Source organism: Stegostoma tigrinum, chromosome 17 (genome assembly GCF_030684315.1).
Source record: "Stegostoma tigrinum isolate sSteTig4 chromosome 17, sSteTig4.hap1, whole genome shotgun sequence".
Taxonomy (NCBI): domain Eukaryota; kingdom Metazoa; phylum Chordata; class Chondrichthyes; order Orectolobiformes; family Stegostomatidae; genus Stegostoma; species Stegostoma tigrinum.
The window spans coordinates 27,963,133-27,976,303 of record NC_081370.1 but is presented as its reverse complement, the minus strand read 5'-3'; the positions used below and the strand labels follow the sequence as shown (position 1 = coordinate 27,976,303).

Below are 13,171 nucleotides of genomic sequence, written 5' to 3'. Positions count from 1 at the left end.
TAATAATCAAAGTTACTTTGTAAAAATCCACAAAGTTTCTGGGCTGCACAGTTGTGATGAATGGCTACAGTTATTGCTTGCTGCATACCTCAAACTATGAGCCAACAATGTTGTGCCTCTCCCTGATCTGTGCTAAATTCTCTAATTTTAAGAAAGGCTTAGAATGGGAAATTAGAAGTTAGTCAGGTTTCTGGCCACTGGAAAACATTCAGATGTTGGTCAATACAGGATAGGGTCATATCTGTTCTTAATGGTCCCAGTCAAAGAACCTGCTGACCGTCATCACCACTGGAGAACTGCCCCTGGTCTATTGACAGGATGCCTCCTCCATACATCAGTCATGTTTTGGCTCCCACAGGAAAAATTCCAGCCAACCTCAAACCACTGACTTTAATTCCACCAAAACACCATTTGTGTGTTAGTAGCCCTTACCTTCCAACCACACTGTTGAACCTGTTTTTATGAAAATGGACTGGAGCTAGGAACACATGGGCAGGCACATGGAAGCAACAACACCCGCAAATTCCCTCCAAGTTACAATGTATCCTGACAAAGTAGATGCATCATCATTCTTTCATCTTTGGTGGATCAAAATCCTCAAACCATTTATATAGCAGCACAGTGATACCCACACAACACTTTTACAATGATATTTTATACATTATTTTATGTAATCCCAGAATAAGGAATGTCAAAATAGGTCTTCAAAGGAACAAATAACAAATGACAAATTATAAATTCTTCTTTCACTTACCTGTACAATGCGGAACATCTAAGTGCTGACATTGAGAAGACACACCACATCTAAATGTGTAAGAATCTTCAGATTCTGTCAAATTTAACACATTAAGGAAAAGTAGTTCAATTGATAAATCTCTCAAGCAACTTCATAACTTACAATCAATAGATAATCCTTGAATTTATATTTATGAATATTTTAAAAATATTGACTAATACCTTAAAAACAATCATAATATGTTAACATGAAAAATTTAGCATTATCCATGGAGAAATATCAATTCCATGAGAGTGTAAACAAAATCCAAATTGATGACAAGTACGAAGGCAATGAAATGAATGAGTTTTGAAATAACTCCATTCAGGCTGGAATCCCGTCACCAAGTCACCCTTTATTTACACCTGTAAAGTATTTGACACTGATCCAGTTCACAATGTCAGGATGTCTGACACTCCTATTTTTATATGTCAGCCAGGGCTCCCTGATTGGACCAGACTGACAGCCCCAGACAGCGAATTCATATTCTATTAGCTCCACTTGTCTGACCCCATTACAATCACTTCATCCCTCCCCTTCTGAGTCGGATGGCAAAGACTGGATTTACATGTATTTGGAAAGGCAAAAAATGATTAGAGATAATCAACATGGCTGTGTGTGTGGGAAATCGTGTCTCACTTACTTGATTGAGCGAGTTTTTTGAAGAGGTAACAAAGATGATTGAAGGCAGGCCAGTAGACTTTGTCTATGTGGACTTCAGCAAAGCATTCAACAAGGTTCTGCATGGTAGACTGATTAGTTAGGTTAGATCAGATGGGGGACAGTGGGAGCTAGCCAATTGGATGCAAAGTTAGCTGGAAGATATGAAACAAAGGGTGGTGGTAGAGATTTGCTTTTCAGATTGGAGGCCTCTGATAAGCAGTGTGCCAGAAAAATTGGTACTGTGTCCAGTGCTTTTCGTCATTTAAATAGTTTTCTTCATTTGGATGTGAATATAGGCAGTATGGTTAGTAAGTTTGCTAGAAGACACCAAAACAGGTGCTATAGCGGAAAGTGAAGAAGATTATCTCTGAGTACAACAGAATCTTGATCAAATGGGCTAATAAGCCAAGGATTGGCAAATAGAGTTTAATGTAGCTAAATATGAGGTGTCATATTTTAGAAAACTAGGGTAGGACTTATACAATTAATGGTAGGGCTCTGGGGAGCATAGGTGAACAAAGAGACCTGGGGTGCACGTGTACAGTTCCTTGAAAGTGGAGTTGCAGGTAGACAGGGTGGTGAAGAAGGCATTTGGCAGGCTTGCCTTCGTTGGTCAGAACAGTGAATACAGGAAAAGGGAAATAATGTCGCAGCTGTAGAGGGCATTGGTTAGGCCACTTTTAGAATACAGCGTACAATTCTGATCACCTTCCTTTAGGAAGGATGTTGTTAAACTTGACAGGGTGCAGAACAAATTTTACAAAGATGTTGCCACGACTGGAGGGGTGCACAATTGCGAGAAGCTGAATAGACTGGGGCTTTTCTTCCTGGGGAATCGGAAACTAAGGGGGTGACATTATAGAGGTTTTAAAATCATGAGGGGCATGGATAGGGTGAATACCAAATTCTTTTCCCTAGGGATGGGGAGTCCAAAATGAGACGGCACAGATTTAAGGTGAGAGGAGAATGATTTAAAAAGGCCCTGAGGGGTAGCATTTTTACAGAGGTTGGTGTGTACATGGAACAAGTCACCAGAGGAAGTGGTGCAGGCAGATGCAATTACTACATTTAAAAGGTATTCGGATGGGTATATGAATAGGAAGGATTTAGAGGGATACGGGCCAAATGGTGGAAAATGTTTGGGATGTCTGATTGGTGCAGACAAGTTGGACCCAAGGGTCTGTTTCTGTGCTGTAAGACTCTAAGTGATGTGACCACCAACTTGTCACTTCTGACAATTAGCAAGATGACAAGTGTAAGAATAGCCAAAAAAAACCAGATAAGTCTTCAGATGAATAACAGATTTACTGCATAAAGTCTTCATTGTACAATATTAAAAGGCCATCCATGCAAGATCCAGATCTAACCATTTAAGCTCTCCCTATAGCTTTCATTTGCTGGAAGATACAACTTTTTGATTGCCTTCAAATGCACTGATGAATTCCATGCTGCAAATTGGCTTACACAGCTGTCCAGGGGAACAGGTTTGTTGGCTTGGTTGGCTTCCAAAGCATGAAGGAATTCTACACTACAGGTTCATTCACACATCTGCGTAGAAGAAAGGGAGTTTGATGGCTTTGTCAGATTTACAAGTGTGTGAAGAACATATGAGGGGTTTCTCAAATGCCCGTTCATCTGACGTTTGTTTATTTGTACAGTTGCATATATAGTGGATAGTGGGTGTCTGGATTGAGGGGTTTAGGAAGGTAAAGGGATCGGGTATGGGGGTGAAATGAGGAGGGGTTAAAGATCAGGTGAAGGGACATGAAAGTTTGTCGGAGGAATTAAGAGATGGGGTGGTGTCAGAGGGAATGGCTTAACACTAAGCAAAAGAACTCAGCCAATGTTTCTGTGAACAAAACCAGGTATTTTAACGTGCTGCCTCAGCCCATGGCTGATTCCAGGCCAGCTCACCTTCCAGACACTGCTGGTACAGAGGCAGCACCTTGACATCAGGAAAGTCAGAATTCCTGATTTCCAATTCCTTGATGAAAATCCAGTCTTTCATGAACCAGCAGAATCACAAAGCAAAATAGATTATTTTGTTTTCTTTGAAGCAAATGTATTCCTTGCTGTATTTAAGAGTGACAGTCTGGTGCAGATTCATTAACACAGTAGAAAATGGGTACATCAGAAAAATGAACACTTTAATAAGATTATTCAATCTTCCATCTATGAGTAATCTGATTTAATATCACTAATAATGACTACAGAAAACTAGATAGAAACATTATTTATGGTAACAAAACTATAAAAAGTATTTAATGAACAAAAGAACATTTAAAAAAACTTTTGAAAGTTAATGTAATTTGAACAATCTTTCCAAATCAAGCAGTTGGCAGCATATCATAAACTAGACTTGAGAGTTTTAAGATTTTTTTAAGGATTTTCCAGGCATTAAGAACCTGAACATTAAAGGTACTGGAAAACAGAAATGCTATACGTTTACAGTATAAGTCATTTACATTTAAAACGCATAATTCTTCTTGCTGGTTCAGCTGATTTTTGCCAATTTTATTGGCAGTCCTGAAGAAAAGCTCTAGCTCCTGTCTTTGAATCTTATTAACATCTTATTATCTCTCCTTGCATGACTGTTCATCTAGGATTGTGAAATTTTCAAAGCAGCTGTCTATATTATAATATGGCACTAACTATCCATCTACCCGAGGTAATCAGTTGACCTAACAATTGAAAAATATTTCTAGAAAGTCAAATATGTTGAACTTAAACTATATTGAATAGTGAAAAAAAACCTTGTAACTTATTATAAAACTCACCAGCAGCAAAGTACACATTTGATGGGCAGCTCAAAGAGCACATATCAGCTCCACCTCTTTTACTGCAGTTAAGCAGGGCTTTGGCTGACACTTTAGTTGGTGGGAGCTTCTTTGCTTCTAAAGAGGATAAAAATATGACACACTCATGGAAAAAAATTAATTGCATGGTTATGACAATTCTGATTCAAGACAAACTTAATACTGCATCCAGATTATATGTGAAGTAATATGGTGGCAAAATTCATCCTATTTCAACCATCTTCTGCTGCCCAGCAAAGGAAAGTAAACAAGAAGTAAACTGTAAAGATTATGAAAGTACCATGAACACATCATATAAACAAATCATGAACAAACAGTCCAAAACACATTTCAAAGGGAACATACCAATGCTAAACAAAGAATAAATCACTCAGAATAATTGTTGAGAAATGAAGATCACAAGGAAATTAGTGAAAAGTATCTCCTGTTCTCCTCTTGCTACAAGGACTGAATGGATAATAAGGACTACATTAAAAATAAGCATGCTCACACCAGTAAAACTAGGGGTCCGTGAACTGGAGGAACACACCTGTTTACCCAGCTGTCAACAATCAGGATCTTCCAAACTTAAAGATTTGGCGAATGAAAATGCACAGCAATAATCAGCTTCATACAGTTTCTTACCAACACAGTCTTTCTTGTTCCAATGTAGTTTATAGCCAGGGCGACAATGGCACTTGTAACTTCCAACTGAGTTTGTGCATCTGTGCTCACAACCTCCATTGTTTACGCTACACTCGTCAACATCTAAAAATAAAACAATGTACTTTCAGTCAAAAGGGGAAAGCTATGACTTTACAATGACAAACTTTAGTTGTACTGAATTTTTCTGAAGAAGGGTCCAGACCCGAAATGTCAGCTTTTTTGCTCCTCTGATACTGGTGGCCTGCTGTGTTCATCCAGCTCTACACCTTGTTATCTTAGTTTTACACATGATCTTTTGATGCTTTTGAGGTGAAAATCACCACAATGCTATCATGGTGAAGCATAAACGCATATTGTGATCTCAAGTAGAGTGCAGATGGGCTGACCTTCCCAGTTTTCGGCCAAGTGTTTCAGTAAATGAGAATCATGGTGCTTCTTTCATCACGGCTCACAGCAAGTGTTCTTATGCAACTTTTTATTCCTTTAATAATACAAATTGCCCTCAATGATGCCCCTTGTGCGGAACTGCAAGGTGGAAGTGCTTGCCACCGCCAGGACTTTGCAACGTTCAAGACACAGGCACCATATTTAAATACCAGCACCACAGCACTTCAGAAACTGCTGTTCATACTGGTGCTAGTTGGGAGGACAGCATGCTGTATCCTGCTGACTGGCAAAAGGAGGCCACACCAACAGACCCAACAAGCTTGGATTGAGGTAGTGAACCGGGTCAGGGCAGTGTCCTGGGTAAAATGCAATGCACAACAGCTAGAGAAAGAAGGTTAATAATCTTCTGAGGTCTGCAAGGACAAGTACCACCATCTTCTCTTTGTTATCTCACATTCATAGGGCCATCTTTAACACTAACTCTGCCACTGGACTCTCTTCTCACCAATGCTCATGGACGACAACTCATGATTACATGCATTATGTCCAATCAAGTGCTTTTACAAACCCCATCTATCCAAATTACTAACCCTTCCCAATCTTCCACTGCCCTCTTCCAGTGGTCCCCAGCATCACAAATTCCAGTTTTCAATTTGATTCACTCCATGCGATATGAAGAAACAGTTGTATGCACCAAACAGTGCAAAGTCTGTGGGTCCCGACAATATTCTGCAATAGTACTGAAGATTTGTGCTCCAGAGCTTGTCACTCCCCTAGCCAAGGACAGTTGCGACACTAGCATCTACCTGACAATGTGAAAAATTGCTAAGTATGTCCTGTACACACAAAGCAGGACAAATCCAACCCATCCAATTACTGCCCTATCAGTCTACTCTCAATCATTAGAAAAATGATAGAAGGTGTCATCAGCAGTGCTACCTTGCTATCAAGCTGTATCTGCACAGCAATAACCTCCTTAGTGATGTTCAGTTTGGGCTCCACCAGGGCCACTCAGCTCCTGATCTCATTATAGCCTTGGCTCAAACATGAACAAAAGTGTTGAATAATAGAGGTGAGGTGAAAATGACAGCCCTTGACATCAAGGCTACATTCATCATGAAGCCCTAGCAAAATCAGAATCAATGGGAATCAAGGAGCAAAGTCTCTGTTAGTTAGAGTCATACCTGGCACATAGGAAGATGATTGTGGTTACTGGAGGTCAGTCATCTCAGCTCCAGGATATCCCTGCAGGAGTTCCTCAGGGTAGTATCCTAGGACCAATCATTTTCAGCTCCTTTGTCAATAATCTTCCCTTCATAAGATCAGAAGTTTGAATGTTTACCAATGTTCAGCAACATTCACTATTTCTCAGATACTGAAGCAGCCCATGTTCAAATGCAACAAGATCTGGACAATATCTAAGCTTGGGCTGACAAGTGGCAAGTAACATTCACACCACACAAATGCCAGGCAATGATGTCTCTAATAGACAATCTAACAACTGCCCCTTAACATTCAATAGATTGGCATCACTGAATCCCCCAATATCAACATCCTGAGGGTTACCATTGACCAGAAGCTCAACCAGACTCACCTATAAATACATTGACTACAACAGCAGGTCACAGGTGAGGAATACTGCAGCAAGTACTGCACCTCCTGGCTTCCAAAGCTTGCACATCATCTACAAGACAGAAGTCAGGACTGTGATGGAATGCTACCCACTTGCCTGGATGGGTGCAGTTCCAACAATACTCACAAAGTTTCACATCATCCAGGATAAAACAGCCCACTTGACTGGCATCACATCCACAAGCATCCACTTCCTCTACTACTGATGGTCAGGAACAATAGTGCTGTCTGCAAGATGCACTGCAGAGGTTCACCAAAGATCCTCAGTCAGTACCTGTAGGCCCACAACAACATCCATCTAGAAGGGCAAGGGCAGCAAACAAATGGAAATACCACTACCTTCAAGTTCTACTCCAGGCCACGTGATATCCTGACTTGAAAATATGTCACCATTCCTTCACTGTCGCTAGGTTAAAATCCTGGAAATTTCTCCCTAATGGCACCATGGGTCTACCTACAACACACAGTCTGTGGCAGTTTATAGCATCAGCTCACTACTACCTTCTCAAGGGCAACTCGTATGAGCAATAAATGCTGGTCAGCTGCCAAGCCCATATCTGACTGCAGCCAAGGCATTGTACTTTAAAGGTGACAATACTGGCACTAAAAGTAATAGGGAAGATTGTGCTAATGCCCAACCTGCACACAGCTTCTACATTTATTCCCACCTCATGAGTGAGAACACTGAATCAATGATTCCACACTTCTCTGAAAAGAAGTTCATTCCATCTATCAGCTATTCAAGGGAGTCCACTGCTATTCAAGGCTAAGAACTGTACCCCCTCCTTAATTGCATAATGGTCTGCCATGTGAAGTTGGACATGCATGATGCTCAAGCATTTCAGAGTAAATTAGCAGTTTACAGGAACTCTGCAACACTGAATGCGAATCAATGATGGAACGACTCTTCTCAACCAAGTGACTTCACTACACATCATATGTTGAATGAAGACTTAAAACTACCTAACCGTAGCACCATGTGATGTTAGTACACCATCTCACAGTTGCCTTTTCCCTGTCATGAGGACCTGTAAAATGCAGATGTTTGAAAACAGGATCACAAATTCAAAACATGCAATCATATGAATAAGAAAACATCGATTCAATGGTAACCAGGTCCATATGTCCTTTCCATTTGAGCAGGAGCTGCTTGCTACGTATAGCTGCATAACAAAAAGAAATAGAAACTCAGCTCATTCATCTGAGAAACGGGCTTCAATTAGGTTCTAAAACAAAGTTTCTGGAAAAGCTCAGCAGGTGTGGCAGCATCTGTGAAGGAGAAAACAGTTCACGTTTTGGGTCTGGTGACCCTTACTCAGTTCTGAGGAAGGGTCACCAGACCCGAAATGTTAACTCTGTTTTCTCCTTCACAGAGGCTGCCACACCTGCTGAGCTTTCCCAGCAATTTGGTTTTTGTTCCTGATTTGCAGCATCCGCAGTTCTTTTGGTTTTTATTCAATTAGGTACTGTCTGGCTTCTCATGCTTGACGGTGCATAGCTCTGGTATGCTGTTTCAGGTGGCTCTCTGGTCAATATCCTGATCCTCTTCCTCCTCTTCAGAAGGTTGCTTTAATCTCCAGCTCTGCTGGAGTAGTCTTGACATTGAAATCTCATCTTAAGGGCTGTGACCAGTTCCATTATGGTCCTGGTGGACGCATGGTTGGTGGGTGCAGTCTATAGCACCCTAAACCTAGGGAAAGCCAGTCTTGGAGAATCTCACTGCTCAGGCTCCTTGTCATGGGGGGAAACATGAACAAGAGAAAACAGCATAGTGAGATCTGGATGCATTATGGGTCAAGGTTTTAGGAAGGGGAGGTCGTGCCTGACAAACCTGTTAGAATTCTTTGAAGAGGTAACAAGTATGTTAGACCAGGGAAACCCAGTAGATGTTATCTATCTAGACTTCCAAAAGGCCTTTGATAAGGTGCCGCACGGGAGGCTGCTGAGCAAGGTGAGGGCCCATGGTGTTCGAGGTGAGCTACTGGCTTGGATTGAGGATTGGCTGTCTGACAGAAGGCAGAGAGTTGGGATAAAAGGCTCTTTTTCGGAATGGCAACCGGTGACGAGTGGTTTCCCACAGGGTTCAGTATTGGGACCACAGCTGTTCACCTTATACATTAATGATCTGGATGAAGGGACTGGGGGCACTCTGGTGAAGTTTGCCGATGATACGAAGATAGGTGGACAGGCAGGTAGTGCTGAGGAGGTGGGGAAGCTGCAGAAAGATTTAGACAGTTTAGGAGAGTGGTCCAGGAAATGGCTGATGAAATTCAATGTGAGTAAATGTGAGGTTTTGCACTTTGGAAAAAAGAATACAGGCATGGACTATTTTCTAAACGGTGAGAAAATTTGCAAATCAGTAGTGCAAAGGGATCTGGGAGTGTTGGTCCAGGATTCTCTAAAGGTTAACTTGCAGGTAGAGTCCGTAATTAAGAAAGCGAATGTAATGTTGTCGTTTATCTCAAGAGGGTTAGAATATAAAAGCAGCGATGTGCTTCTGAGGCTTTATAAGGCTCTAGTTAGGCCCCATTTAGAATACTGAGTTCAATTTTGGGCCCCACACCTCAAGAGGGACATACTAGCCCTGGAGTGTGTCCAGCAGAGATTCACACAGATGATCCCTGGAATGGTAGGTTTAATGTATGATGAACGGCTAAGGATCCTGGGATTGTACTCATTAGAGTTTAGAAGGTCGAGGGGAGATCTAATAGAAACTTACAAGATAATGTATGGTTGAGAAGGGGTGGACGCTAGGAAGTTGTTTCCGTTAGGCGGGGAGACTAGGACCCGTGGGTACAGCCTTAAAATTAGAGGGGGTAAATTTAAAACTGAAATGAGACAACATTTCTTCAGCCAGAGAGTGGCGGGCTTGTGGAATTCATTGCCGCAGAGTGCAGTGGAGGCCGGGATGTTGGATGCCTTCAAGGCAGAGATCGACAAGTTCTTGATCTCAAAAGGAATCAAGGGCTACGGGGAGAGTGCAGGGGAGTGGTGCTGAAACGCCCATCAGCCATGATTTAAATGGCGGAGTGGACTTGATGGGCCGAATGGCCTTACTTCCACTCCTATGTCTTATGGTCTTATGGTTTGGAAGAAACACATAGTTGCTTCTTGAAATGAGCCACTGGCATAAAAATTCAAAGCAGCTGTAATCTTGACAGCCACTGCAATCAGATGCCACTCCATCCTTCTGTGTACGATCCCTGCTCCAGCTGATAGCAGTTTGGTGATGATGGCCTGGGATATACTTTATCTGTGCCTAAACTGTATTTCCAAGAGCTGCAGATAATGACAGCGAGGCTGTTAGATGCAAGGCTGCATCATTCTCCTCAACCACTCTGGAGGACCTTCACTTCAACACAGGACATAGAACAGTACAGCACAGTACAGGCCCTTCGGCCCATGATGTTGTGCGGACCTATTATCGTACTCTAAGATCAAACTACCCTGCATACCCTACATTTCACTATGATCCATGTCATTTAAATGTCCCTAATATATAAGACTCCACTACCACCACAGGCAGCACATTCCATGCACCCACCACTCTCTGTGTAAAGAACCTACCGCTGACATCTCTCCTATATCTACCTCCAATCACCTTAAAATTATACCCCTTTGTAATAGTCACTTCCACCCTGGGAAAATGTCTCTGGCTATCCACTCTATCTATGCCTCTCATCACTTTGTACACCTCTATCAAGTCACCTCTCATCCTTCTTTGCTCCAACAAAAGTCCTAGCTCCCTCAACCTTTCCTCATAAGACCTGCCCTCCAGTCCAGGCAGCATTGTGATAAATCTCCTCTGTACCCTCTCTAAAGCTTCCACATCTTTCCTATAATGAGGCAACCAGAACTGAACATGCTATTTCAAGTGTGGACTAACCAGGGTTTTATACAGCCGTGGCATGGCCTCGCTGCTCTTAAACTCAATTCCTCTGCTATTGAAAGCCAACACACCATACGCCTTCTTAACAACCCTATCAATTTGGGTAGCAACTTTGAGGAAGCTATGGACGTGGACCCCAAGATCCCTCTGTTCCTCCATACTGCCAAGAATCCTGCCATTAACCCCGTATTCTGCATTCAAATTTGACCTTGCAAAATGAATCATTGCAAATTTTTCCGGGCTGAATTCCATCTGTCAGTTCTTTGCTAAGCTCTGCATCCTGTTAATGTCCTGTTGCAACTTACAACTGCCTTCCACACAATCCACAACTCCACTAACCTTCATGTCATCGGCAAACTTACTAACCCACCCTTCCATTTCCTTATCCAAGTCATTTATAAAGATCACAAAGAGCAGAGCTCCTAGAATAGATCCCTGTGGAACACCACTGGTCACCTAGATCCGGGCTGAATACTTTCCATCTACTGCCACCCCCTGTCTTCTATTGGTCAGCCAAATCAGTATCCAGATGGCCTAATTTCCCTGAACCCAAGGCCTCCTTACTTTCTGAATGAGTCTACTATGGGGAACCTTATCAAATGTTTTGCTAAAATCCATGTAAACTGCATCTACTGCTCTACCTTCATCAATGTGTTTTGTCACATCCTCAAAGAATTCATTAAGGCTAGTGAGGCTCTTTGACAATGTTGCAATTTCTCTCTCCTGTACCGTTGTCTTCACGTTTGAAGCAATACCATGAACATTCAAACCATAGAAATCTCCATGTCAGATGTGTGAGCAGGTAATCTGTGGGGAATTTCAGGAAGTTTGAACCATTTCATTAACAATACTACTGAGCCCTCAAATCAATCAAAGAAGCATCGTATTCTGCCCTGATTCACTGCGCCATTGCGACTTCACAAGGTCAATATCATTCTTAAAATCATTCCTCATCCCTGCCAACTATGGTCCAGACCAGTTATCCAGAGACCCAGCTACATTCTGGGGACATGGGTTCTCAGCAGTTCTGTGGAAGCGTCACTGAACCCAAAACATTAACTCTAATTTCTCTCTACAGATGCTGCCAAACCTGCTGAGCTTTTCCAGCAATTTCTGTTTTTGATTAACATTCTGGGGACCTGGTTCAAATCCCACAATGCCAGATAGTCAAATTTGAAATCAATTTTAAAAATCTGGAATTATGAATCTAATGATGACCATGAAACCATTGTCTACTTTAATAAAATCCAACTGCATCACTAATGTCCTTTAGAAAAAGAAACCTGCTGGCCTTACTCGGTCTGACCCACGTGGCTTCAAACCCACAACAATGTGGTTCACTCTTAACTGCCCTCTGGGGCAATTAGAGACGAGTTTGCCTAGAATGTGCATTCCCGTGAATGAGTTGTGATGATGCTGTCACTGGGTTTTTTTTTAAACAGAGGTGCCAAAGTGGCTAGGGAGCCAGCCTGGATCACTGCTTTTTTAAAAAAAGTTTAACAATGGAAGTGAAGTGACCAGTTCTTCTGGTTCAGGGTCTTCTCTTTTTTTTTAAAGCTGTAAAGATGTTTTGCAAACTTCAGTAAATGATTCCTGGCTGGGAGACAACAAGAACTGCAGATACTGGAGTCAAAGTAAAACACAGTGTGGAGCTGGAGGAACACAGCAGGTAAGGCAGCATTAGAAGAGCAGGAAAGTCAACATTTCAGGTTGGGACCCTTCTTCAGTCCTTCTACAACTGCTGCCTGACCTGTTGTGTTCCTCCAGCTCCGCACAGCATTAGACTCTGATTCCTGACTGACTTTCTCTGAAACCTCTCTGGTTGTTGTTCCCTCCGGGATTGGAATCTTGCCTGTAAGAATCTGTGTTGGAATTTACCTTTTGCCAGGTGTTACTTTATTGGAACAGTTAATTAGTTAAGTAGCTGTATTGGGTTGGTTAAGTTTTCCACCAGTTAAGTTATTCTAATTCTGCTTTCATTTTTTCGTGTTTCAACTGTCATGTTTAAATAAATTCTGCTTCGCTTAAAGTTGAATGGTTCAACCAGTCGCATGACACCTGGAACACCCACTTCACATCTACCTGTAGAATAAGAAAGGTTGGGGTCTAGGCTACCATTTTAAAATATTTTGAGGGGGTCTGGCCTGGTCCATAACAGAATAAATAAGAAAAGGTTACTCTGACGTATGCAACCTTATCCAAATGTACAGTACATATTCCAAATGTTCATGCTACATTGGGGAATTGAATTCCAGCAATAGCACACCACAATAGCTCGTCTCCTCCCAAAAGAAGGTGCCCTTAAAAATCTCACACTATATCCTTGCATACTTACTGTTCATCATGACAGCGTGGTATCTCCAA

The 13,171-nt window shown here is 41.9% G+C and overlaps 1 protein-coding gene across 5 annotated transcripts in view; it reads right to left on the bottom strand.

The window, feature by feature from the left end:
* The window catches only part of scube2 (signal peptide, CUB domain, EGF-like 2), a 159,145-nt gene that overhangs the window by 59,949 nt on the left and 86,025 nt on the right, over nucleotides 1-13,171 (bottom strand). For 4 of the 5 annotated variants that reach the window (XM_048545799.1, XM_048545800.1, XM_048545803.1 and 1 more), the window contains 3 exons: nucleotides 4,879-5,001; nucleotides 4,216-4,332; nucleotides 755-829 (listed from right to left, as the gene is read on the bottom strand). In XM_048545799.1, coding sequence (XP_048401756.1) covers nucleotides 755-829; nucleotides 4,216-4,332; nucleotides 4,879-5,001 — 315 coding nt within the window. The remainder of the gene's footprint in view (nucleotides 1-754; nucleotides 830-4,215; nucleotides 4,333-4,878; nucleotides 5,002-13,171) is intronic. The other variant, XM_048545804.1, reaches the window with a different exon arrangement.